Here is a 25831-nt window from a genome sequence, read left to right on the forward strand (position 1 = left end):
TCTCCCTTTCTTTCTCTCTCATTCTTTCCGGAGGGGGAGGGAGGAAGGGAGAGGGGAATAGACTTCCTCGACGCGAGTCGAAAGCATACTCGTGCGCTAAGCTGATGAGTTCCACTTTTTTTCTTTTCCTCTCTCTTTGTTTTGTTACTCGTGAAGCGCGCTTTATCGAAAATCGTCGGTCTTTTGTCACACGTGTGCGCACGCATGTAATAGCCTTAACTCATAAATTCACGTCATTTTTCCCTAAGATTTTTATGCTAGTTTATGTATATGTTGAAGGAAGCAACATGGATGAGAGAGAGAGCTACATCTCGAAGTAAAGGCATCGTCGATTTTGCAGCGCACGCAGGAGGAGGAATATGCGAGATCGTCGTCGACGAGCCGCGGTGGTCGACGGGAAAATGATCAAGGCGTTTTGCTTCGAGACCCGGGTTGTTTGCACATTTTTACTTATCGAAATTCAATTGACTTAATGATCGCACCTGTACGTCCCTTTCTCTCCGCCAACGGAACACCGTCGACATTCTGGCAGCTGTGGCGTATAAGGGACCAACGTATCCCCCCGGTTGCCGGTGCTGGTACGTATGCGTGTACGTACAGGTGGAAGGCACGATCATGTGGCCGCTGCTGCTGTCTCCTCCTCCTCCTCTTCCTCCTCCTGTTCTTTCTCTCGCGCGGGCTTCTGCCTTTGTTGCGATTTTTCATCCGCCTCTTAGCGACACGAATCGGACAGAAACCGCGATCGTCTGTGCATATTCCAACGGGAACGGACTTCGCGCTCGAGCCTTCGCGAGACTCACGGACGAAATTAGAATCCTCCTCGCGTCCTTACGACGATCCCATCTCTCGTTCCCGGCCTGGACGAGTTCGTGAACGAATTCGATCGCCGTGATTAGTCTATTATTCGCGGCGGCTCGGCAGACCCTTTAAAAACCGAGCCGCGTCGCGCAGTGTAAGCTAACTTAACACTTTTTGCCATCTGCCCCATGTCGGGCATATGCCGTCGGGATAACATCGAAAATGATCCGAAACAGGTATGAGAGAGGTGAAGGAGGAACGAGAGAGAAGGAGAGCGAAGGAGAGACGGAGAGGTGGAGAGCGAGCGAAACGGGCTCTAAGCTCCCGGCACTCGCTACCCGGCTGTCGGTAGTCACCTGTTTATATTTCCTCCAAATCAAAGTAATATCACGATCGCTGGCCACATTTCCCGGATACCCGTTGAATTTTCACGAGAGAGAAATAAATATCGCGACGCGGGCGCGTTTGAAAACGGGTGACACGCGGCGCATCGATTTGACGGTGTCTCCGCGATTACCACATCAGCGCGGAGAAGTGTCCCCTCTCGTTCTTTCCTCGTGGATATTTCGGATATTCTTTCGTGATATCGCTGCGATTAAATTTCACGATGAATATTAATGCTTCGTAAAAAGTCGCGGTGGTCTGTTAATCCATTTGCATTATTGGAGGATCTGAAAAGCCGAAAATATCGATATATATGCCCACGTCAATGAATTGTTTTTAAATCGATATTTTAAACACGTAATAAAACGGACCAGAAACATCCGATTTTTATGATTCGATCCATCTTCAGTGAGATATCGCGATTTGACCAATCCTCCTACGCACTCCAATGAGTGAATACGTATAGAAAAAAAAGTGTTAGATTCAAGTAAATATTCGAAGAAAGTAAATAATTATTCCTCCGCAAATTTTTATTTGAATTAAGTAGACTTTACTTGGATCGAGTAAATATTTGGCTGAAATAATTTACTTGGAAAATATCTTACTTGATAAATGTTACTTGATCTAAATAAAAATTCGCTAATGAATAGAAGTAATTATTTATTTGGATCTAGAGTTTTTTTCTATGTGAAATTAACGGACATATCCGCTTCAAATGGATTAACGCTTCCTCAATGCTACTCGTTTACACACAGAGATAAATATCTCTATATTTATCTTTGACAGCATTAAAAGTATTAAACTACACCTCATTAGAATATTCGTCGTGATAAAATATCTTTGACGTTTACGGCCTTCTCTCGTCCACCCACCTCACCTATCGTCGACCCTCGCATTCCGCGCGCTCGCAAAAATCAGGTGCTATCGCGTTTCAAATCGTCGCGATAATTTTACTCGATAATGATATTTCGTTCCCCCCCNTTCGCTCCCCCCCCCCTCCTGCCCGTCGAGCCCGGTCGATTTCCGCAAGTGATTTCTAACAATCTGGATTCCGTTGTAACCACCGTAGGTGGAAACCCCCCGTAGCCGTGGCGGACCGCGGGGGTAGGACACGGGGCAGGCAGAACACTCGGGCAGGTCCTGATTTATGAACGAAATCTCGAGTAAACGCTCGTTTCCGCGCTCTGCCGGGCGTGAAATGACTCTGGGCAAGTTCTCGGCCGCGATGGGGGTCGCAATGCGACAACAGCCGTGGCCGAGGCCGTGCACACACGGTGTGCGCGTGCGTACAGTTTCGGTCCTCGGTGGACCGGAAGTGCCGGGAGGAGGGGTGCGTATGCCGATGACGTTTATCATTTCACCCGACTCTCAACCGCCTAGTCGCCTCGACTCTTCCGCTCGTTTATGGCGAATTGTATTCCTAATCAATTGTATCGAGCCCCCTCCCATCGTATTATCGCGCACAATGGCGCTTCGCGAACCATAAATAACGCAACATCGGAAATGAGGAGGTAAGGTTGAGAAAAAAAAAAAGAAAGCAGCAGGACGACGAACTTAACGCCGTTTCTCTCGTTTTCCCGGAATTAATTAGCGATAAAAACGACACAGTTAGTCGGTTAACGATTAACATTAAATTCTGTACACACGAGAATCGTAGCGGTGCGCGCGCTCAAGCCTCCAACAGGTGAGATCATTTTGACGACCGGTATAACGAGCGAGAGAGAGAGAGAGAGAGAGAGAAAATTACGTACGCGTCTGAGTTTCGGCTCGGCCAAGCCGGAAACCCGCCACAATCGATACATTCTCTCGGGACCGTCGCGACGTGGGCGCGGCCAATGACTTCGAAAACACGCCGAAATGAACGATCACGTCGCAGTTTTTCCACGCGGAAAGACGAGTCCGATAATCACGGGGGCGATTTATCCGGAAAACGAGACGCATACGCGCCGCGTCAAATATGCTCTGTCATCCTTTAAACCTTTAGAAGACTTCACGATTTTTAACCTTCGCATATGCATATAGTTAAGAACAGCACAAGTAACTCTAATTATAACAGCTGAATCATATAGGCTGCTTCAAAATTGGACTGACAAACTTTGGGTGCTTATAAAAGACACCAAAACAAGTAATGTTTGTCAATAAACCTGCGAGTATATCCGCAAATGAATTTTTGTTGCTATCTCTCGATAAAAAAGCGTTAATGAAAATTGACTTGTCAGACTGAAAATACTAACCCGGAAGCCAGATCAAGTATTTCTCTACACCGCGGAAGCCTAAAATATCACGTTAATTAGTTGTTCAAACAAACGATGTATCAAAGCGGTATATTTGTCACAGAGCGATAGTTTGACCTTAATGTTCAGGAATAAACGTCTGCTGTGCACAGTTAGCTTTATATATGCTGTATCATTCCTTCGATTGAAAATTACACAATTTTCAAATATATATATGTACACATAAGGACACAACCGTTATAATTAGAGCTGTTATAAGCTCTATCATTATAATTAGAATCACTTATGCGATTTCCAATCTTACCGGTTATACACAAGATTGAAAATCGTATAATTTTCTGTTTAGGGAATGATACAGCATACATAACGTCGACTGTATCTCAGTTTACCGTTTCGTGCTTGTTTCGCTCGAGTTAGACGACGTCGAGCTTTATCTTGACACGCAAAGATATCGTAGAAACTGTAATTAAGATAGCGATAATTTAAAATTTTAAATTTACGCACAGCACTTATTTACTTGTCTAATATAGAATTGTCTCTCTCTCTCTCTCTCTCTGCGGATCTGCTTGTACATTGTATATTTGCGAGAAAAGCAGTCGTTTCATCCGCATTCTACCTTGATTTTTCTCCAGTCTCGCTCCTAACGTCGTACAGCCGTCTATACGCTTAAAGATAGCGGTGCACCATTTACCAAGGCGAGGTCGGGGGTCGCCTTATAAATTAAGCTTTTATTGCAGCCGGCTTCGTCGCCGCTGCAGACGAAAAGTCTTTCATTCGTCCGATAGTTCCCCGCTCGGTTCTCCGTCTGCGATCGAACGTAAGCGGCTGCGGGCAGACGGGGAAAGCCGAAGCGGGTTAGGACAGGAAGAAGATCGACGAGGGGCCTCGGTGAAGGTACGAGAGGAGGGAGGGGGACAGAAAGATAGAGATAGGACGGGGTGGAGAAAGAGCGAAACATCTTATCCGTTCCCCTCGCGATTTTTGCTAATTAACCTCGCCGCAGGCACCGGCGCATTTTTGTTGCACAAGAGGAGATTAGCTCGTTGCTCCCGAAAGGTACCGGCGAAACGCTCCTCGCCGGTGTTCGAAGATAACGTTCCTCCTTCTCGTACGCCGATCCTTCGCACCAGATTGTCATCAGTTATCTTATTAATATATGACGAATCATAAGCGATAAAAAAGAATATATATATATGTTTATTATTATTATATGTAATTAATATAATATATTAGATATTTAAAAAAATATATATATATGTAATATATTTATTTATATTTATATATGTATACATTTTCTTACGTTTCTCGCACTTTGTCGTGGTTTCGTCGGTACATCCGGCGCGACGCGTTCTACGGGACTCGCCGGCTCTCCGCAGGATAAAATTCCGTATCCTCGAACGTCTCTCTTTCTCTCGTCGGGATTGCCGGGTGAAAAGTACACCCCTGATTTATGTACTCTCTCGCTGGCTGGAATCGCACGCTGCGCGCTTTAACGATACGGATTTATCGTTCCCGTTAGTATCGGGCATAGACGGTAGTCGGGTCAATTCTCCTCGTTTTTTCTTCCCGCCGTTAAAGAGGAGACAAAGTATTCTCGCGAAACGCGCGTACAACGCACACACACACGCACACACTTGCGCGCGGCGCAAAGAAATTAACAGCGTATCTACAAGCAGTTTATTTACAGTGCCTGCTGTATTGCGTATACCGATAATTACCGAACACCGCGATACGCATTGTCCGGGGGAGGAAAGAGCGAGGTGATTAATAACGCGCGATACGGCGACGCGATAAAGAGGCTCTTACGTAGTAGATGAATACGACGGAAGTGTTTTACATTCGGATCGGGAGTGCACATTCCATCGGCGCGGTTTGTCTCCCCGTATAATTAGTCGGACAGGTAAATCGTTTCCGAGAACACACCACGCGCTTCACAGGCTCTCTCGTCTCACTCTCTCTCTCTCTCTCTCTTTCCCTCTGGTCTTGTTTCTCTTAATAAAAGCGACTTTATACCGCTCTGCGGAAAGAAAAAGGGAAAAAGAGAAGGAATGAATTACACACACACACACACACATATACACACATGCACACCGATCGCAGGGTATCCACTGCAACGTGAACGGACATTGCAACGTCGAATCTCGTGCCAGCGCTGCGACTTTTCGTCTTGAATCTCGCTAATTTCACTTCCATTTTACGACTCGATGTATCATCAGTCACGGTCGCAACGCTTCTCTCTCGATGAGTTTCTCAACGTATCTCATGTATCCAATAGGAAAGTGTATCTTCTAAAGATTAGTAAGAAAAAAATTCTCTCATTAGACACGAAATGCGTCCCGATACTTATAAAAAAGCGTTGCGACCTTCTTGCGACTGTAAAGATTTTTCTATTGCTTGAGGATATTATTGTCTCAGAAACTAAACGAATTATTTATCAAATCGGAGATTCGTTTGCTCTATTCCACAAGACAAATTTGTCCCGATCAAAGAAACAGTGTTAAATCCGAAGAAATCTCTTTCTCCGTGCACAATGCGGGTGGATTCAGCTGCGTTAGAGATTCCAGAGCTCGCGTTGTCGTCACGCTACGGCTGATGATCCCTCCCTCGCTGCCAGCCCCTTCCGCGAGTATTTTCTTCCGATTAGAGGCCCCGCGCGTCAGGTGTGCCGGACCGATGCGGTTTCTAGTCGCATCGGGATTTAATGACCGGTATAATTGACGTCACGGTGCACGCACGGGTGTCTAAGTGGTCGGAACCGACGCATCGGGGGGCTTTATCGGGAACGGGAAGGCGAGGAGGAGGAGGACGAGAGAGGTGAAGGCAGGCGGATTTTTCGACGGGAGTTTCTCCCGCGGTTCAAAGGTCCGATTGATAATGCACGCTTCGCTCGATCGCTTGCGAGGTCGCTCGGCCGACATCACACTCGCCGGATAACAATGCGTTTGTATTTACGTTGAAAATGGGCGCGTGTCTCGCCTCGGACGTTACTCGCGCTATCATCCCCTCGCACGCTTCTTTTTGCGCGAAAAGAAGAAGACTCGTGATGCAGGCCGGAGCTGGATGACGATCGACAATGTATTCTTCCTTCGTATGAAGCTGCCCGCACAATGTTTATGATAAAAGTGTATCTCGCCTCGCGCCGCGCTCTCCGCGCTGTAATTAATCATCCGCTTGGGAGGCGCGAGTCGTAACACGTCGCTGTCTGAGTGACCGATTTATCAAGTGCGATCTGCGGAAATGCGGCACGATTCATCTCGCATTGTCGTTTATAATTCCATTCGCGTCGAATATCTCTCAGATCGCAAGGAGCGAACATATCTGTAATTTTATTTTGATCGGAAGTAAGCGGGAGACTGCGTTTTGATCGTTCTTATTAAGATCTCGACGCGATTCTCCGATGCGTTCGCGACGGGATTTATATTTCGATTGAATACGCATGTGTGAATGTGATGTATCTTTGGATGGGAGGAGACGCACGTGGTGTGTGTCGAAAGCAGTTGCAACGTTATCGATGGAAGGTATGATGTACGATGGCGATTTTGAGTTTGCCGGCTTACAGTAACAAGTTTTACGAAGGAAAGAATTACCTCCTTAACGCAATCGGTAATGCAATTCTCTGGCATTTTAGTCGCACTCATGAAATGTTTCTTCTTCTTGTTTCGTACCTTCTCAATCGATAATATCGTACATGAATATGTAATGTTATTATTATTTTATTCATTATATTAATGGGAAGTATCTCTTTCGTATAATTGTTATAAATAAGTTGTAAAAAAAGAGAATAAAAGTACAATACTACAAATAGAATTAAAATGAAAATCCATAAAAAATTGTGTACGAATTATATCATGACGTTTAATTGAATTCGGAATTTTTGCAAAAATTTGGGAGATTAAGTGGATGGCAAAGAGCATAAATAAATTTTATCAAATAATCGTATATATATTATTAAGACTGTCATGTGACGAATTTCGATTTCACACCCACACACACACACACACACACACACACACACACACACACATATATAACATCACCTTTCTCGAGTATGATATGAACACAAACAGCGTCGTATCGAATGTACTCGCTGATTATACCTTCACTTGATCTAACATCATTACGATACACGGGAGATGGTTGGAGATTTGTCGTATAATGCATACGTATCAGTGTTACATACATTTCGCGATGAGACCTAATTGCGTGTGTGTAAATTGTGCTCAGAAAATGAAATAGCAGCAAGTTTCGCTCGAATTAAAATCAAGAATAAATATATTGCATTTATTAGTGTTAGCGAATGCACTCAACTGTCAGAGTGTACCGCTCCGGCTGGATCTGCCCAACGCAGGGCACGGAATGCAGTGAAGGATCGGTGTAGGGAAAATAGTTAGGAATCGATTGCAGTTGAGGCAGTGGTTTATTCGGTCACTGAGACGAGGCGAAGTGGCGATCTGGCCCTTACAGTTCACGCCGTGAGGAGACGTCCTCCGGCTTGTCGAACAAACGTGTTCAAAAGTCGCTCGATCGGCCTTCCTGGGCGCTCGCCAGTGCCGAATTCTTCGCAACGTTTGACGATTCGAACAGTCGTCTTCTTCTTATTGTCCGCCACGCGCAACCACCATTGTAGGACGCAACACGATTTAATTCGACGATCACGACGTTCAAAATGACAAATATAATTTAAATTGGTGACCGGAAGATCACTCGCGAGGTAGTCGCGAGGACGTGAATGACATAGCGCAACGCGATGATTCGAGATAGTGAGTCTTGATTTCTCGCACGGAGAGTAGTTGAGACCGTAGCGAGCCGAGAAAAGCGAACAATTAGGATCGACTAAATTGTTCTAACTTCTTCGTGCTCACTTCTGACTTTTTACTTCCGATTCTGACTTCTGACTTCTAATTCCTCGCTCCGAAGGCACCCAGTTTTATACGGTTATTTGTGTCAAGCGGAACGAGCTGATTGGTTATCCTTCGATCGGATGAAGCATTAGACAACGTCCAAATATGGTAATGTTTGTGATCTAAATCGACGAATCTTCTAATCTTGTTATTTAGATTCTTATTATTAGGTTTTTCTTATAGTAGACACAACGTGTCGAGTATTTATCCGTTTTTGTATCTCAAGTCTCCTTTTATCGTCGGTTGTATAACTCATGTTATTGTGTCGAGAAAGCAACTCGATTTCCGCATCATGCTCGCTTCACATGTTATGAGCTTGATAAATTTAACTCTTTCGGTTTACCTAACGAAAGTTCGAATTTTGAACAGTTAGTCATATTTATATTTCGTACTTATTTGATGGCGAAAAGAAGGAAAGTTAAATTTCTCTTGGACACAAAGGAAGATAAGGCACATTCTATTAGCGCTGGTATATTTTCTTTTATTTTTTCGTAAAATATTAATTAAAAATGAATGCTTACGTATTAAAATCTTCGAGAAATTATTTTCTGCATTAATATAAAAATTCGTGATCTGTGCGAGGACGTGGGAACATTTTCATCGACGTGATTTTTCATCTTCCAGAGCTGGCTGGTCAAGGGAAGAGACAAAAACTGCTGGACCAGATCGCTATGCTGAGAACGTACGTCTCCGTGTTGGAGAACAAGCTGAAAACTCCAAAATTCGGCCAATTGCATTTGGTAAGGAAAGCACCGCTGTCGTTGCACAGCGAAGCCGCAACATACCGTGATGTGGACTTGCCGGACGTGCGGACGGAATTATGTTGCGATTTTTACCGGTTCGCGGGGATACGGTACACCAGATGCGATAGTACTTTCGTCTTCGAAATGTCCGGCACGGACAAAGTCACGAGGAGCGGTCTGTATGCGGTGGAGATTCTGACAGACAATAACGGCTGCGGAAAGTTGGGAAGGTGGGCGCTACCTATGTCCGTCGACGTGCAGAAGATCCTATTGCAACATCCGATCGACGATCTGAATAACATGAGGCAGTTCGTCAAGAGCACCAAACATCACGTGGACTGTTATGTCTGTCGCGCGAAGCAGCTGGAGGAGCTGCAGGTGATTCGAGCGGAATCGCGAAATTCGAGATTAAACGTTCGCAAAATTACTCGATTACTTCGTTTATTTGTTTCTCACATATCTTCGTTAGATAGATAACAAGGTATTCCCTTTGTCTTGATTTTCAGAGCTCTCTCGCCGAGATCGAGAACGCTCGCGTGTCTCACATCATCGGAGTCGTTCAAGTGGAATTGGTAATGTCAGGAGTGAAAGACAGCAAGAGCGACGCGGTTCGTAACGTTACATTAGACTTGTGCTACAAGCCGGCCGAAGTGAGGCCCTACAAGCTACTCCCGGATGTGGACGATAACGAGAAGCCGTCGGCGGACCTGCTCAACAGATTGTATAAACACTTCGAGCCTTTCTTAAAGAACGACCTGAGTTCCGCGTTCCAGCGAGTCAATGAATCGGAAACAGAATTTTGTTGGAAACCGATCGCGGCGAACGGTAGCGAAGGTACCTCGGAGTTCTCCGACGAGTCACTTGAAAACTCAGGATTCTTGTCCGCTTATCTTTACCGAGGCAAGAAAAAACGGAAGAAGGGTAAAGATGATGAGCAAGGTGAGTGGAGTTCCTTGTGTAATAATGAGCTAGAAATCTCGCTTCGCGTCGAAGTTGAAAAGCGCATCGACGTTACTATTATCCTGAATCCGCGTGTTCTCGACATCCGTTTGACGTCTCTTCGATCTTGCATCTTCGATCTCGCAGACTCCAGATGATAATAAAATGTTTGATCAAAAGGTGGTGTTAATCACGGTAATAAAAAAAATTCGGCGAGGAACGCAGGCAGCAAACGCCGCGAAAGGACGCGCAATCGGAAACTGCTGAAAAAAACCAACGGTCCAGACTGCGAGGACACGAAGAGTCCTCGGAGAGAATACAAGCAAAAAAAAGTAATAACCTGGTTCGACAAAGCAGACAAGGAGGACCGTGCGGTTTCAAATATAAATGAACAGAATCGACAAGCGCGAATGAACCTAAGCTGCAGCACACCTCTTTCGAAGGAGTTACCCGACAAACGGAAGTTCTTTCAAATTAATAATATTAGCGGGATTTTAAAACAAAATTAGAAATAGCAATAATTAATTTAATTAATGCATAGTTTAAAAAAACCCCCGCTGTTTTCAATTTTCCCTTGGAAAGAAACTGAAAATATCCCTGGAAAAATTAAAAAATTCGATTTTTCCATTCATCTGTGGGAAAATTTTTGAAAACCGGATCTTTTCTGAGCCTTTAAAACCATAGATTATATAATAATATAATAGAATATAATAATAAAGAACTTCACTTGAGTGTAAAGAGAAATTATGAGAGATGCGGCTCGATGTATTTGTAATTGTTGAAATTTTTTAAGGGAACATGTGTCCTAAAATATAAGATTTGTATACGCGTTAATATGTAACGAGGGAATAATTTATTTGCAAAGAGATCATAAGACATTTTTATTTACGTTTTCCGCATAATACGCGCGATCCACAAACGTAGACGTTTGTAAAACGTTAACATCTCGAGTTCTTCTTGTTTTGACATAAAATTTAATAATATCTCATCCATAGATGGCTGATTGATCGAAAAATCTGTTATCCACACGTATCGCTGTCTCAACTTCTCCAGTTTGTCGAACACATGACTGTACGAAACGTCACTATCGAGTTCATATTTAAGAACACCCTGTAAAGATTAGAACAAAAGTAAATTTTTATTAATAGATTCATAAAATAGATTTGCTTTTCTTATAATTGTATTATAATTTAAAGAAACGCTATTTTGAATTTTTCCTCGGAAAAAAGTCGTTTGTATTTAAAGCGTTTCTTTTTAATGTTATATATTATAGCATTTGTGTGTATAATGAAATATAAATATTTATATCCGTAAGAAAGCTTGTTGAAATTAAATCCTTTTTACCAAGTAGCTGTCCTTGAACTTTATTGCTGGAAATGTCTCGTCGATGATTTTCTTCATCTTCTCCAAGTTCCCGAGCTGAAAGCCTGGCACTACTTTGATAGTCATTATAAAATTACGGCCATGTTTCGCCTTTAGATTCTCGCAAGTTCCAATCGCGGTAAACTGGCCGTTCGCCAAGATCCCAACGCGTAGGCACATTGCTTCCGCTTCTCTCATACTAAAACTCATAAAAGAGATCTTTGGAAAACCGATTCTAATACATAGTTTCACTATCGAGCTTGTTAAGCTAACCTGTGTGTAGTGACCAGTACAGTTCTCCCCTCCTCCCGTATTTGTTGCAAGATTTCGCAAAGGGCGTGTCTGGTCATTATGTCGATTCCAGCGGAGGGTTCGTCCATTAATATCATTGGCAATTCGCCAACCAGACTTTGCAAAATACAAATTTTCCTTCGAATTCCCCATGGACAGCTCGCGATTATTAAATTCTCGAAGCTCATCATATCTGCCGCAATTTAAATGCCGCACAAATATTTAATTAATTAAGAGAACGCAATAATACGGTATGTCATCCTGAATTATTTCGAGAGTGAAGAAAAAACTCGGAAAATTCTCAATCCGCTTCCGATTCACATCACCTAAGATATCCAGCCACTTGTCCACTTCGTTGTTGATGTGCTCGTATGGAACACCGCGCAGTGCAGCGTGAAGTTGCAAATACTGCCTTCCCGTCATGAAGTCACTTAGCCCGTCGGTTTGTGGACAATAGCCTATCATACCTATAAACTTGAAAGTGTTTTGTCGCGTAAGAAGTTTCGGATATTCACGGTATCAACAGCTACAGCTAGTGTGATTGTGGAGTATGAAACGTGATACGTATTTCCGTGAGAAAATAAGTTTAAGTGAAAGTTAAATGTTTCTCCTTAGAAACTAAAAGAAAATATACATGGAATATGTTGGTGAGATGATACTAATAATAATTTGGCCATGATCTTTTTAAGGACAATTTAATAGGGAAAATGGCATTAAATCATTGTTTGGAATATTAAAATGAGTCTATAAAGTATAATGTTATATCTCGAGATTCTTCAATGGGATTTCTCAAGTTCGACGGAATTTGTAGGGTTAAGGTGGAGCCTGAATCTCGACTCTTGTATGACTCACCTTCTCGCGGTTTCTCGTCAATTCGTAACCGTACAACACCACCTTCCCGGCCGACATTTTTGTCTGATCCGTCAGTATCCTGTATACCGTCGACTTACCGACTCCGTTAAATCCCAACAAGCCGAAACACTCTTGATCATGGATCTGAATAAAGAAATGTTTCTGTATATACGATCAAAGTTTCTGCCTAATTTAGGCGATTATGCTTACACTGAAATTGATTCCTCGAATTACCGCTTTTCCGGAGTAGTCTTTCCTTAAGTTTTGGACAACGAGCGCGACTCGCGGCGGGAGTGAATTTGTTTCGTCGAAATCTAAACCGGAGAGAAAGAGAAACACGAAGTAAAATGCTTTTATCGAAAACACACTAGTACATATCGAATCATATTTGTCCTCCTATCAGATTTTACGTCGCATATATTCCTCAATGCGTCTCTTTTCCTCCACGACGTCCGGCTCTACGATGTCATCGTCATTCGTAGGAGGCGCTGAGTAACTGCTCCATTTTCTGCGATTCTTTTGTTCGAATATTTCCAATATTAAGTGAAAAGTCAGCATTTGGGATATCATCAAAAATATATCGTCCACCACCGAGTGATGATACTCCGCACCGGATTGTTTGATAAGCATTACGTTCAGCTGCTTGTAACAACGCTCGTCTTTGCAGTTCTCTAAAATGTCAGATAATCGTCTCGTTGAAATCATTTACCACGCGACTCGCTCATCGGGACGAAGATTGTCTTCGCGATTGAACTCACGACAGCAGGGATCCTCGATGTTAAATTCCGTGTCGCAAGTATTGAAATAACTGCACTGCCTGTTGTACAGATTCAGCATAATATAATTGCTCAAGGCACAGGCCAACACGTACGGCGGAAACATGTGCACGAGCGCTTCGAACATGTATCTTCCGCTACTGCTGAATACGCGAAACACTAGCGGGAACACGATGGATCCGTTCACTAATAACACTGCGAAGCGTATTATATATTTTAATCAAGATACCGCAGCGCATATGATTAACCCGTCTGCACCGGAAGTGGATATATCCATCCATTTCGTCTGAACGTTATCACGGAAATGGATATTTCAACTCGCACTCGAGGCTGGATAGAGTTACAAAAGTCGCGTGATTTTGATCCGTTTACATTTGGCATCGATATGAAGAAAAAAAGGTTCAGTATCGTTCATTCAGTATTCGTATGGACATGTTTCTAAAATCTCCGCCGATAATGTAAATGGGTTAAGTCAAACGTCGTTCTGACAGCTAAGCTATGAGTCATCGAGGTGATCACTAACCAACTATGACGTTGATGATTATCACCGTCAGATACACGTTTTCCGGTTTACGTGTAAAAAGCTGTACGCAATAACCCAACGGAATGGCACATCCTCCGTAGCACAGGAATATCGTCAGCACTTGGACTGGAAATATCCATTAATCCTCGATTTTAGGGACTCGTTCGCACACATGTATTGTATTACATAACATCTTTAGGAAAAATATAATTTCGGGTTGTTCGGTAAATTCGCAAAGATTTTAATAAAAAAAATTCCTAGGCGATTCTTTTATAGTTTTGTTTTTTTATCATTCTTTTACAGTGCGGGCACAACTTTAATTTCTTCTTCTTCCTTCGATCGCGAGTCAATAAAGAAACGGTCAATACATTATTGTGTAAAACTCAACCGTAAAAGTAGTGACCTCGAACTCTTCGCAAATCCCTGCGAAATATCGAATAACCCAATATATAGGGTGAATCACGCAACGTGATCAGCCTATTCTGCTGCTTAATGGATGGCTTGAAAATTCTTACCGATTTCTAAAGCCGTAAAGCGCAACGTGCGATGGTAAGCGACTATAGTTGCGATTCCGAGTAGTATTACGGAAAACGTGTACAGGAGGAAATCGACGATATACGTCGGGATCCAATAGATCCGAGTGGACATGCCGACCGCGTTGGTTTGCAATATTTTCGAGAGTGTGTTCAGTTCTCGTACGCCCATGTCGATGGAAGGCAATAGAAGAAAGAGGGTCATTGCTATTGCGGCGTTTTCCCAATTTCTTACGTTTCGTGGACCGACCAGCAAATGTTGCCACTGTGAAGATTACACATTTCAACCCTCAACATACACTGTTAAAAGGTTCCTAAAGTAATAGCATTTCTGATAGTAAATTTAAGAATTTTATCTCGAATATATCTATTTAGTTAGCAGTCTCGTCAGTTAATTAATGGCGGAATTATCACCTGTCCCGGATTCACCAATGGTCGACTGGTCAATTTGATCTCATGGTCCTCCGACCCGGTGTGATAACGCAACAATGCATTGTGTAATAGATTTAACGCTATCGGCCCGCTGTGCACCGCGATGGGCGAATATATGAGTCGAACGCGTCCGCTTGAGTACACGTCGATGGACATCACGTAACGATCCCTGAACTACCACACGAAACGTTCATTGAAGCTTATCGTACACGGAAGATAATAAATAACTCAGTTCCTGCAACTGAATACGGGGACCGGACGAAAGCTCAGCAACAAGAAATGATATCTCTGCGACTGAGAACATTCGTGCGAATATTCAACTGCATTAAAAGCTCGATTGGGACAGTTGAGTGCAATCGATCAAGCAGAAGCCTCCTACAGGAATCTTTTCGTTTCTACAACCGAGTTTTCCCAACTAGAAATGTATTGCTTTTTTTTTTTTTCGTAGAAGCTGTCTTTAAGGTGTTAGTGTATGCTGATTTTTTTCTGATTTTGCCTGAAATTTAGCCATTTACTTCATTTAACGCTATATCGTATCTGAAAAACATGCTTAAGCAGTGATGAATTTGAACATGAGATCTCTAGACAGAGAGAGAGAGAGAGAGAGCACAGCTAACCAGTCTTAGCTGATAATTTCAGTGAATAAAATTGTACCATGCAGCAAATGCATTTCTTTTTAACAGCGAACTTTTAGCAGTGACAGTAAAGTTCAAACTACCTCATGTGATTCATTTGAATCTAGCGTTTCATTTTCTGTGTACGATACCTCTATTGAGTGCAAGTCGGGATGAATCATAAGGTCCGTGGCGGTGATATTCCTGGAGATGTGATAATTGTGCCTATCGCTGTACGATTGACCGGTGGTGTACAACGTGACGAGGAAGTCTTTCGCGAGTTTGTCGGCGGCCGCGTAATAAAGAACGTGGAAGTCGTTGATGTGCACGTAATTCGTCAGATTCATAACTCTCTCGCTGCGGAACAACAATGAGATGAACGCGCTAATTCGGGTTCTTCGACATATTTTCTATGTACGTGTAAGAATCAGAGGAAGAAATGTACCGCGGATTAAAAGAATTCTAGTTCGTATCACTAATTAGAGGCCAAACGACAACGCATGACTAAGTAACGATATCTCTGTTTCTGCGTCCGGAGACATTCGTGCGAACATCCGGCCGCTTTAAAACTCGGTTGAGATAACTAAGAACTATTGACGGAATAGAAAATTACTGAATAGGAAACAGGCATTTTTTTGTTCCCACAATCAAGGTTTTGTCTGGTCTTCGGATAACGGAAAATCAATTACATGAGTCAAGTATTTTGTTTCCATAAATGTTAACATTTGTGTTAATGGAAAGAAATCGTTCTTTTTTACCGCCTGAAAGACACGCAGGATCGACTTACGTCATATCGAAGAGCGTGAAACTGCTGAGCTCGCTCATGGTAGTCAGGATTAGTATAACGATCGCCAATATTATCTAGAATCATTTCCTCGATTACCCGATTGCATCAGAATACGTGACTACTTCTATCTCTTTTCTTTCTCCAAGGACAAAGGAATAAGCTTACCGAATATGCGTATATCCTCCAGGACGAGGCGATATGTAACAACTTTTTATAGAACATCGCGAGAACTTGCTGCCGTCGTAAAACCTTGCCGGTCAGCCGCTCCCATGATCTAGCTAATAATGAAACCTCGGTTCAATTCACCTTGATCTCTAATATAAATAAATAATATAGATCAATCTGATTTATACGCAAAATATTACGTGTTCGTATTAAATCTCGTCGTCTCTTTTGTACGATAAGCTCGTACTTGGCGTCAGGCAGTTGCAGGCGCTCTTTAAATTGACTCGATAGACCGATCCTAAATATAGAACACAAATTAGCATCGCGATATCGAACGGTTGTTTAGTTTTTTACGCTTATCCCCGTGTCGGAAGTCGATATCATACAGTGTCTAGAAAGTTTCGACACGGCGGCCGTGTGCAGGTGAAAGATAAAATGGAATCTATTATAACGAGATATTATTTCATAAATGTTCGTTTGGCCGTACCTGAGTAACTGGCTCTCGATGCTTGCGACGCTCAACGTAATCGACACGATACCCAGTTCCTCCTTCTTACATTCCAGATATTGAAACAATTTGGTGAAACGACTGCTCCGCGGCACGTCGAATCTCACCAACAAACCCATTACATTTCGCAGAGTGATCGGATCCGCCGAGAAACTTTGTATTTCCGAGCGGAGTCGCTCCACATCGGCACCCTCTTGCACCAGCAGGCTCAGAACGTAACCAATTCCTAGTACCGATTGTTTTTCGAGGGATGTGATTAGTTAAGGTGGATGGGAAATTATTTTTATCTTTTCGAGGAATGCTGACACATTATGCGTATTTTTACATATGTTTAGTATTTTTTAATTCAAACATTACTGTAAACGAATCAATTACACGAGTCAAGTATGTATTTTTAATGATTAAATATATTCGCCATAAAATATAATATAAAAAAATTTCTACAATAATAAAAAGAAAAATACTGTCGTATGATCGACAGAAAAAATCGCGAATCTGTCTCATCGAATTTAATATTACGGACAACTTTGAGCGAATCTAACCATATCGACGATTTAAATACATCTTCGAACCGTAACACTCGATCCTTCCGTTTACGAGAATCGCTATCCTGTCCGCGAGGAGATCAGCGGCTTCCATGGAATTCGTTGCCATTAATATGGTCTTGTTTCGTTTTATATCCTGTAAATTGTTACTGTTCGTTATCTGCGGAGTGACTTCTATATGGGTGTTCATTATCGAGCGGTTTCTCGAAACAGAACTACTCACTGAAAGTAAATCCCACGTTTGTCTTCTGTGCTCGAGATCGATTCCGTACGTCGGTTCATCGAGGATCAGTATCTGTCGAAGTGTACAATTCAATTGTTCAGCTCGTCTGATTTATCCATTACCGTTAATTTTATAATCACAAATTTTCTAAAATTTCACAACATTAATCGTTCTCTTTCTTTTCGAATAACGTAATATACCTTAGTGTTGCCAATAAGCGCCATTGCCAAGCAGATCCTCCTTTGCGTACCAAAGGAGCAAGTTTTCACTTTCGAATTTTTAACAGATTCCAAATTGAGTTGCTTCAATAGTTTTAACGATTCTCTATAAGCGTCTTCGTAAGTCATCCCTTTCATCTACGAAATAACAATTTAACCGTCAAAATTATATATTACGTATTACTCTAGTGTATATATATATATATTATTGATTGTTATACCAGGTGTAGAAGTTTGAAACCGGAATTTTTTTATAAAAATTACACGTCTGTTGTTTGAAAATGATAAAAAATATTTTATTCAAAATAATGTCCATTGCTATTTATACATTTTTCCCACCCCTCCGGCAGTTTATGAATGCCACGTCAAAAAAACATTTCTTCTTTTGAAGCGAACCAGCTATTGAGCCATTTTCGTACATTTTCATACGAATTGAAGTGTTGTTCAGCGAGAGCGTGTCCCATTGATGCGAATAGATGATAATCGGACGGAGCCAAGTCTGGAGAATAAGCCGCATGCGTTAGTATTTCCCAACTGAACGCCTCGATCGTTTCCCTGACCCGTTTTGCTGTGTGTGATGGGGCATTATCATGGAACAAAATGACTTTGTGTTGCCTTTTTCCATATTCCGGTCGTTTTTCACGCGATTTAAATCAATCATTTGCTGTTGGTAGCGATCAGTGTTAACGGTCTCACCAGGTTTTAGCAGCTCTTAATAAATTACACCCTTCTGATCCCACCAAACACAGAACATTGTCTTCTTTCCAAAGCGATTTGGTCTTGCAGTGGATGTCCATGGTTCGCCTGGATTCACTCATGATTTCTGACGCTTAGGATTCTCAAAATATATCCATTTTTCATCACCTGTCATGATACGATGGACTTTCTTTTGTATCTGTCGAGCAGCATTTCACAAGTGGTTTTTCGATTTTCTTGCTGTCTTTCATTCAGTTCATGCGGAACCCATTTTCTCACTTTCTGAATCTTTCCCATGGCTTTCAAACGAATTGAGACAGCTTTCTGCGTCACATTCAATTCATCCGCGAGTTCTTGCTGAGTTTGAGTATCATCTTCATCCAATAAGGCTTGCAATTCGTTGTCTGCGAACTTTTTCGGTGGTTTCCCACGCTCTTCGTTTCTCACGTCAAAATCACCACTTTTGAATTTTTTCAACCACTCGAAACACTGTGTTTTACCAAGAGCATGTTCACCGTAAGCTTCGACAAGCATTCGATGCGCAGCAGTTTTCTTCAAATGATAACAAAAAACCAATGCTGTCCGCAAATCGTAGTTCGTAGGCACAAAACTCGACATGTTTAAGGTTATAGAAAAATATACCGGTATGTGGAACTTGGGTTGTTGTGTGTTGAAAATCTTCGTCAGCTGTTAGAGGGAGATGATGTCGCTGCAGAAGCGGTCTTACGGTCCCTAAACTGATGGCTAGCACTATCTATAGGGAAATTCCGGCTTCATACTTCTACACCTGGTATATTATTACATAATTTAGGAACGTAAATTTGTGTACGCCATAAACATTATATACGTGAGATTATGGGGAAATAATTCAGTTATGCCGGAAATTACTGGGTCGAGCGTAAAGCCTGACAAGAATCCACTTTCTAATTATAAATCAGAATGATTAAGGGTGTGTACGATATGCACTAGACCAATTCTTTCACCTAAGTCGACGTAACGCTTATTTTGAGCGAGCATGTTGCCGAGACGCGTTTGACATTTAATATAAATACCTATGATAACTAATAACTCCAAATGTCAAACAACCTGTTTTAATTGATGCTAATTATTGTTCAACAAATCTTAAACAGTCGTTCAATGTGCGAAAAACTGATACATGGAAATTTAACTCTGTTCGATATTTGTTATTGGTTTTATTGTTGTTATTGTTTGTGTTGTTTGACATTGTTTTTTACGCAACAATGATACTACAAGGTAAAGCTGCTGTCGTGTCAATAGAATTGGCCAACAGCGTCATAATTGAACAAATCTTCTTGGCTCAACAGCAATATTATTGAAATATAAATAAATATGTCAAACGTTCTTTTATTAACTCGAGTGTTAGTTTCAATTATAGTTTAAAAAGTTGCTTTTTCGCAACTTAAATGATATGTTGGACAATTTTTAATGTCCTTTATTATATTAATGTGATCCAAGAAGTTAAGTGATCTTACTTTTGTTAAAATTTTTATCTCTATTTCTATCTTTAATCGTAAACAATAAATTTATGCCAGAAAATCCATATGATTCTATTAAGAAAATTAAAAATTAAAATTAGCTTTGAAATGATGTTGAGAAAATAAATTAAATTTTGAAAAAACTCAGCTTTTCCCGGATCTTCAAAACTATAGTTCTAATAATATTATTATCGAATCAAGAAGATTCACCCCAATTATTACGTTATTGACCGATTTGATCGACAATAGCATTTCTTCCCGCTTATAATATTTACCATCCCGAACATATACAGATGCTGTATCGTCGTCATATAATTCACCAATATGTTCTCCTGCGGGCAATAACCGATCGGAACTGTATTGTTTTCGTTCTGATTGCCGTTCCTCCCCTCCAAGTAGACGCGGCCGTGAGTCGGCTTGTACATTCCTGCGGCGCGCGTCCTCCGATCGCAATTAAGCCGTCGATAAGCACGTCAATGAATGACAAAAGAAGCTCATACCTATGATCATCTTTAGCAAACAACTCTTGCCGGCGCCGTTATGACCGAGAATAACGCTGAACTCATCACGGTAGAAGTCGATCGTTACGTCGTCCACGGCGGTAATACGATTACCGAACTTGCCGAATCGCCTGCTGACGCATCTCACTCGAATAGACGGCTGTATATTTTTTTCCCACACACACACACACACACATGTAAATCATTTTCGCGCGAGGACAAAGTATTCGTAGGTACGCGTTAATGACTCGTCAAAATTTCGATTCGAACATCTCGCATTGAGGAACTGAATGAGACGGTCGATGCTCCCAGATGTTCAATCGTTGACAATGAAGTGGCCAAGAAGCGAGGATGTGGCTAACGAGTAATAATATTTCTTTCGCGGGAGAATAATAAGATCCGCGATTTATCGTGCGCGCTGAGACATTTCCTCGGTTTCCGTTCGTTACCGCGCTGAAATTCAAAGTCGCGACACACGGTGTTACGATACCGTTATATACGACGGGATGTGCTCCACCGCTGACCAATTAGTCGATCCCCGGTACCTCAATTCGTCAACGTCGCGAGCCGATCTCTGAAAAAGCGAATGGTAAATCTGGACATATCCGCGGCAGCGTCTCCGCAATGTCAAAACATCAGCAATTAATCACGATTCGTCATTTACTTGGCACAAATAATACCAAGGCTTCGGGCTACCAAATTTTCCCGGATTGACGTTGTCCAAGTACACCGCCGCCAGGTACCAGAAGACGATGTGCATCACCCACGCTAACAGGATCGCGCCGATGGAGATCTTTTCTCGCGCGTGCACGATATCGTAGGTGTTACGGAGCATCATCAGTTCGGAGAGCCATCGTGGCCACAAGTGCGAGGTGGGACCGGCGGAATCGCGCGATCTCATTCCCCCGAGGATACTATTCAACTCGTCGTGCCCATAATCGCCTAACGATAGATGAAATTTCACTAATTACCCAAATAACTGCATTATGTATGTGGTGAATTCGTGTGAACTCGTTGCGAGAAAATCAAGTTAAAGAGAGGCAAAACCGAGGTAATTCGTGGCCGAATCTAATATCACGACAAGCGAATTTCCGCGTTGCATTTTAGACGTGCCGAGTGACGCCCGTTGTGCAATTTTTACTCCGACCTCCTCGTTTCATTATCATCCGTTTCGCTCGGAGTAATTACGCGGTTACTTTGTTGAAAATGTGCGTGCTATCGTTTTCACCTGGATCTATGCGCGTCGTGAGGGCCACCAGTCCGTACAGCAAACCGCTGTGCGGCAAAATCAACGATCCGATCTTCCACATGAGAGACGCCCTCGCGAGATACTGATCGAGGACGAGAGTGAAATGCGCCAGGAAAATCCAGGACAGGATCGACGTGAGCAATGCCTTTGTAGCTGCGAGAGAGAAAAACGAGGTGAAACTGTTGAAATCGAGATCACGGGCGCGCACACGCGCGGAGAAAATGTTATTGTATCAATAGAATCGGTTACAGTAACACACGATTAAAATAAATTCTTCTTTTATTTCATGTTAATCTAGTATTTGTTCAAAATTCGAATTTTCGTTAGATAAACCGAAAGAGTTAAATTTATCAAGCTTATAACATGTGAAGCGAGCTTGATGCGGAAATCGAGTTGCTTTCTCGACACAATAACATGAGTTACACAACCGACGATAAAAGGAGACTCGAGATACAAAAACGGATAAATACTCGACACGTGTTGTGTCTACTATAAAAAAAAACCTAATAATAAGAATCTAAATAACAAGATTAGAAGATTCGTCGATTTAGATCACAAACATTACCATATTTGGACATTGTCTAATGCTTCATCCGATCGAAGGATAACCAATCAGCTCGTTCCGCTTGACACAAATAACCGTATAAAACTGGGTGCCTTCGGAGCGACGAATTAGAAGTCAGAAGTCAGAATCGGAAGTAAAAAGTCAGAAGTGAGCACGAAGAAGTTAGAACAGTTTAGTCGATCCTAATTGTTCGCTTTTCTCGGCTCGCTACGGTCTCAACTACTCTCCGTGCGAGAAATCAAGACTCACTATCTCGAATCATCGCGTTGCGCTATGTCATTCGCGTTCTCGCGACTACCTCGCGAGTGATCTTCCGGTCATCAATTTAAATTATATTTGTCATTTTGAACGTCGTGATCGTCGAATTAAATCGTGTTGCGTCCTACAATGGTGGTTGCGCGTGGCGGACAATAAGAAGAAGAAGACTGCTCGAATCGTCAAACGCTGCGAAGAATTCGGCACTGGCGAGCGCCCAGGAAGGCCGATCGAGCGAGTTTTGAACACGTTTGTTCGACAAGCCGGAGGACGTCTCCTCACGCCGTGAACTGTAAGGGCCAGATCGCCACTCCGCCTCATCTCATTGACTGAATAAACCATTGCCTCAACTGCAATCGATTCCTAACTATTTTTCCTACATCGATCCTTCACTGCATTCCGTGCCCTGCGCTGTGCAGATCCAGCCGGAGCGGTACTCTCTGACAGTTGAGTGCATTCGCTAACAGTATTGAGTATTCAAATATTCAATGTAATATTATTAAAATTAATATTTAAGTTATTAAAGCACAATGCGTCTATGATATTATTAGTTGAAATAATAATAATAATAATGACACTGATTCAAAGAGATTTTACTCCAATTACGGTGCTGTCAACCAATTCTGTTGATACATGACAGAATTTATCTTCTGGGCATTTCATGTATTTTTCCACGACTCTGAATGACTCACAGCGATTGAAGAACGTGCCGATGGTGAACATGAAGAGAGCTGTGAGGATGTTGTACATCGCGACGAAGATCGCGATGATCAGCACGTTTGTGGCCGCGAACACCGGCGACAGCAAGATCACGCACACGATCGTCACGGGTAACACGGTGATCATGAGATAATTAAGCCAGCCGACGTACAACATCGAGAAGGACATGCTCGTCAGTCTCATGAGACCCTGAAGGAGACGCGCATGTATCTCCGGACCGACGCTTTCAAATTCACACGTTTACTGTCGTTACAGTGATATCGGGGAACTTTTTCTCTAATTTAAAAGTCAACGTGAAAGTTACACGGCTATTATTCGGCCAAAAACACGACGAAAATATTATTTCCGCAAAAAAAATCAGCCTGAATTAACTTGTAGTTCGCGTGTGAAACAGAGGATTTTTCTCGCACGGAGAGATGATTAATATTCAGTTTCAACTAACGAGCGTAACGAGAATCGTGGCGCTACGAAGAGACCACGTGCGACCTTCTGCGAAGCGGAGAATTAATTATACAAAATGATATAGGATAATCGCGATCGTATCAATTGAGCAATAATATTGAAACCGGTCACAGAAAGAAGTATGCGGCGAACGCTTACTCTGAATCCAGTTTCTTTGTCGTGTAGAGCCTTTCGTAACGTCGTCGTTGGCAGCAGGAGGAAGGCAGTCATTATCATATAATAGATTACGCTTATGTTGGGTCGACTGACTGATGGCAAGATCAAGAAGTCTATTTTATAGAATGGGAACCGCCCCACAGTTAGCTACAAATGAGCCTGTTCTTATCAGCTGCGCTTAATTTATATCCGCAACGTTTAAAGCAGTTTAAAATAACGATATTTCAAACGCGAATTGTGAAAATATCTTCTGTCGAAAGAAAGGGGTACTACACTTGGATCAGTAAATATCATTTGAACGGTAGCACTTTTTTTCAATGTAGAATCAGTCGCGTTTTATATGATTATTAAAAGCGTTCAGGTAAGGAAATTTTCCACAGGCAAAGTAATTATTAGACAATTTACGTCATCGGCGATCCTTGGTAGCGCCGGATCGGTCCACATCTCTACAAAGCTTTTTTCAATCGCAAGTTGCAAAGCCATGAAACCGCTCGACAGGTACGGATCTTCGGTAAACGCGAATATATAAATGATTCATTACGATATCTTTTCTTTTTTCTACTGCTGCTTTTAATATTCTTAAGTTTTTTATTCTACGAAACGTTTTTTACTGCATGTTTTTAGTTATTCTATGAAAGTTCTCAATATTTTATGTAGTTAGTTGTTCTACGAAACATTTTCTAATACTGCATGTTTTTATAGTTAGATCGAGTGGAATGATTCGAGCTTTGCGTCTTTGATAAGAGAAAAAAGCAACGAGGTCGATCATAATTGGAGGCACGTGGCAAGTATTGCGTTTGAAATAAAAATTAACATACGCGCACGAGGCGCAATATTTCACTCGTTGGACTCAAAGTACCTTCGCGGACGGACTCTTCCTCGTGCATTATGATCATCCGATTCTCACCGATTTCCGACGAGCGTATTTTGTATTTCAGAATTTCCGGCTTGTCCGATGCATGTTTATCAATTTCGAATATTGCCCATAACACTTTGGAGGTGTCGTTCTTCGTGTAACGCAAATGCACTAGGCTGATCTCGTTGTCGGCTGCTTGAACTGAAAAAATGCCCAATATTCTATCTTGTCCCTTTCACCAGAGAAAAAAATTTCTTTGGATTTAGTGTAGATGTTTGTTTAATATGAACATAATTTAATATCAAATATCATTTTGTCTGAATGGAAATGTTTCACAAGAGTAGATTATTTAGTTAGGAAAAAATGATATTATTTAGAGGGAATAAGATTTCATTTTCACTAAAAACATTTATTTCATTGTATATTAAATATTGTTCTATTGAAACGAAAAGAAGTATTTTAAATATTTTTCTAACACAGTATTACTTCTTTCAAATAATTTACTGCTTGTGACAAACATCGTTATTTTAATTATTTAAACATTTAATATTTGGATTAAAATAGAAAAGAGATACGTTATTTGACGTAAAGGTATTTATTGTTTGAGAAACCAAACAATCCTGTTATTATTTGTTGAATCAAACATTCGTTTGTTTCCTCCGTTGCAAAAGACAAAATTGTTTCAACTAAAGAAATTTCGCTAAATCCAGAGTAAACTTTTTCTCCGTGCACGCTCAAAATATTCGTTGTCTTACTATTCGTGTGAAGCATTTTTGAAACTTTCGACATCAACTCGTCGATAAATGCACCTCGCGGTGCGTACCAGCATTTCACATCGGCCGGCAATTTCGCTAATATATCGTTTCGACTATATAAATCTAGCTCCTTCATGTAATCGTAAGAACACATTGTATACACACAACTGTCGGGATTATTAGTAACTCATCGAGGCTAATTTATTTATTTTGCGACTGCGAGAAATATTATATTCTTAACATATCAGTATATTAGCATATTATGCAAATATATTGATATATTAAATGCTATT

General features: G+C 41.7%; 2 protein-coding genes across 3 annotated transcripts; one reads left to right on the plus strand and one right to left on the minus strand.

The window, feature by feature from the left end:
• The first annotated feature begins 8116 nt into the window (after nt 1–8116).
• Nucleotides 8117–10667, plus strand: LOC106750421. 2 transcript variants are annotated; one of them, XM_014630753.1, is made up of 4 exons: nt 8117–8425; nt 8942–9438; nt 9567–9999; nt 10180–10667. In XM_014630753.1, exons 2-4 carry the CDS (start codon nt 8989–8991, stop codon nt 10506–10508), a joined length of 1212 nt encoding a protein of 403 aa, XP_014486239.1. In that variant the 5' UTR covers nt 8117–8425; nt 8942–8988; the 3' UTR covers nt 10509–10667. The 2 variants fall into 2 exon arrangements, with proteins under 2 accessions (XP_014486239.1, XP_014486238.1); XM_014630752.1 differs by lacking the exon at nt 8117–8425 and adding an exon at nt 8598–8786.
• A 111-nt stretch (nt 10668–10778) lies between these two features.
• Nucleotides 10779–23873, minus strand: LOC106750425 (ATP-binding cassette sub-family A member 2-like). The gene is made up of 25 exons (XM_014630756.1): nt 23282–23873; nt 21749–21922; nt 21185–21462; nt 21011–21094; nt 20521–20680; nt 20296–20447; nt 17811–17966; nt 17611–17682; nt 17385–17523; nt 16822–17068; nt 16535–16632; nt 16335–16447; nt 16170–16243; nt 15535–15739; nt 14751–14942; nt 14319–14601; nt 13804–13929; nt 13263–13475; nt 12915–13175; nt 12715–12818; nt 12505–12648; nt 11979–12126; nt 11635–11845; nt 11344–11560; nt 10779–11109 (listed from the first exon to the last, which is right to left on the minus strand). The coding sequence occupies exons 1-25, from the start codon at nt 23490–23492 to the stop codon at nt 10885–10887; spliced, it is 4287 nt and encodes a 1428-aa protein (XP_014486242.1). The 5' UTR covers nt 23493–23873; the 3' UTR covers nt 10779–10884.
• Between the last annotated feature and the right edge of the window lie 1958 nt (nt 23874–25831).

Source organism: Dinoponera quadriceps, unplaced genomic scaffold, assembly GCF_001313825.1.
Source record: "Dinoponera quadriceps isolate SergipeBrazil2010 unplaced genomic scaffold, ASM131382v1 scaffold5784, whole genome shotgun sequence".
NCBI lineage: Eukaryota > Metazoa > Arthropoda > Insecta > Hymenoptera > Formicidae > Dinoponera > Dinoponera quadriceps.

Excerpts from the sequence above, each read along its gene's own strand:
- LOC106750421 (XM_014630752.1), top strand. The coding sequence starts at position 8,717 with ATGGCGAAAAGAAGGAAAGTTAAATTTCTCTTGGACACAAAGGAAGAT. Across the intron at positions 8,787-8,941 it reads GGCACATTCTATTAGCGCTG|AGCTGGCTGGTCAAGGGAAG; the intron begins GTATATTTTCTT and ends TTCATCTTCCAG. Across the intron at positions 9,439-9,566 it reads AGCAGCTGGAGGAGCTGCAG|AGCTCTCTCGCCGAGATCGA; the intron begins GTGATTCGAGCG and ends CTTGATTTTCAG.
- LOC106750425 (XM_014630756.1), bottom strand. The coding sequence starts at position 23,492 with ATGAGACTGACGAGCATGTCCTTCTCGATGTTGTACGTCGGCTGGCTT. Across the intron at positions 21,923-23,281 it reads CGGCACGTTCTTCAATCGCT|CTACAAAGGCATTGCTCACG; the intron begins GTGAGTCATTCA and ends TCTCTCTCGCAG. Across the intron at positions 15,740-16,169 it reads TTCACGCTCTTCGATATGAC|CGAGAGAGTTATGAATCTGA; the intron begins GTAAGTCGATCC and ends GTTGTTCCGCAG.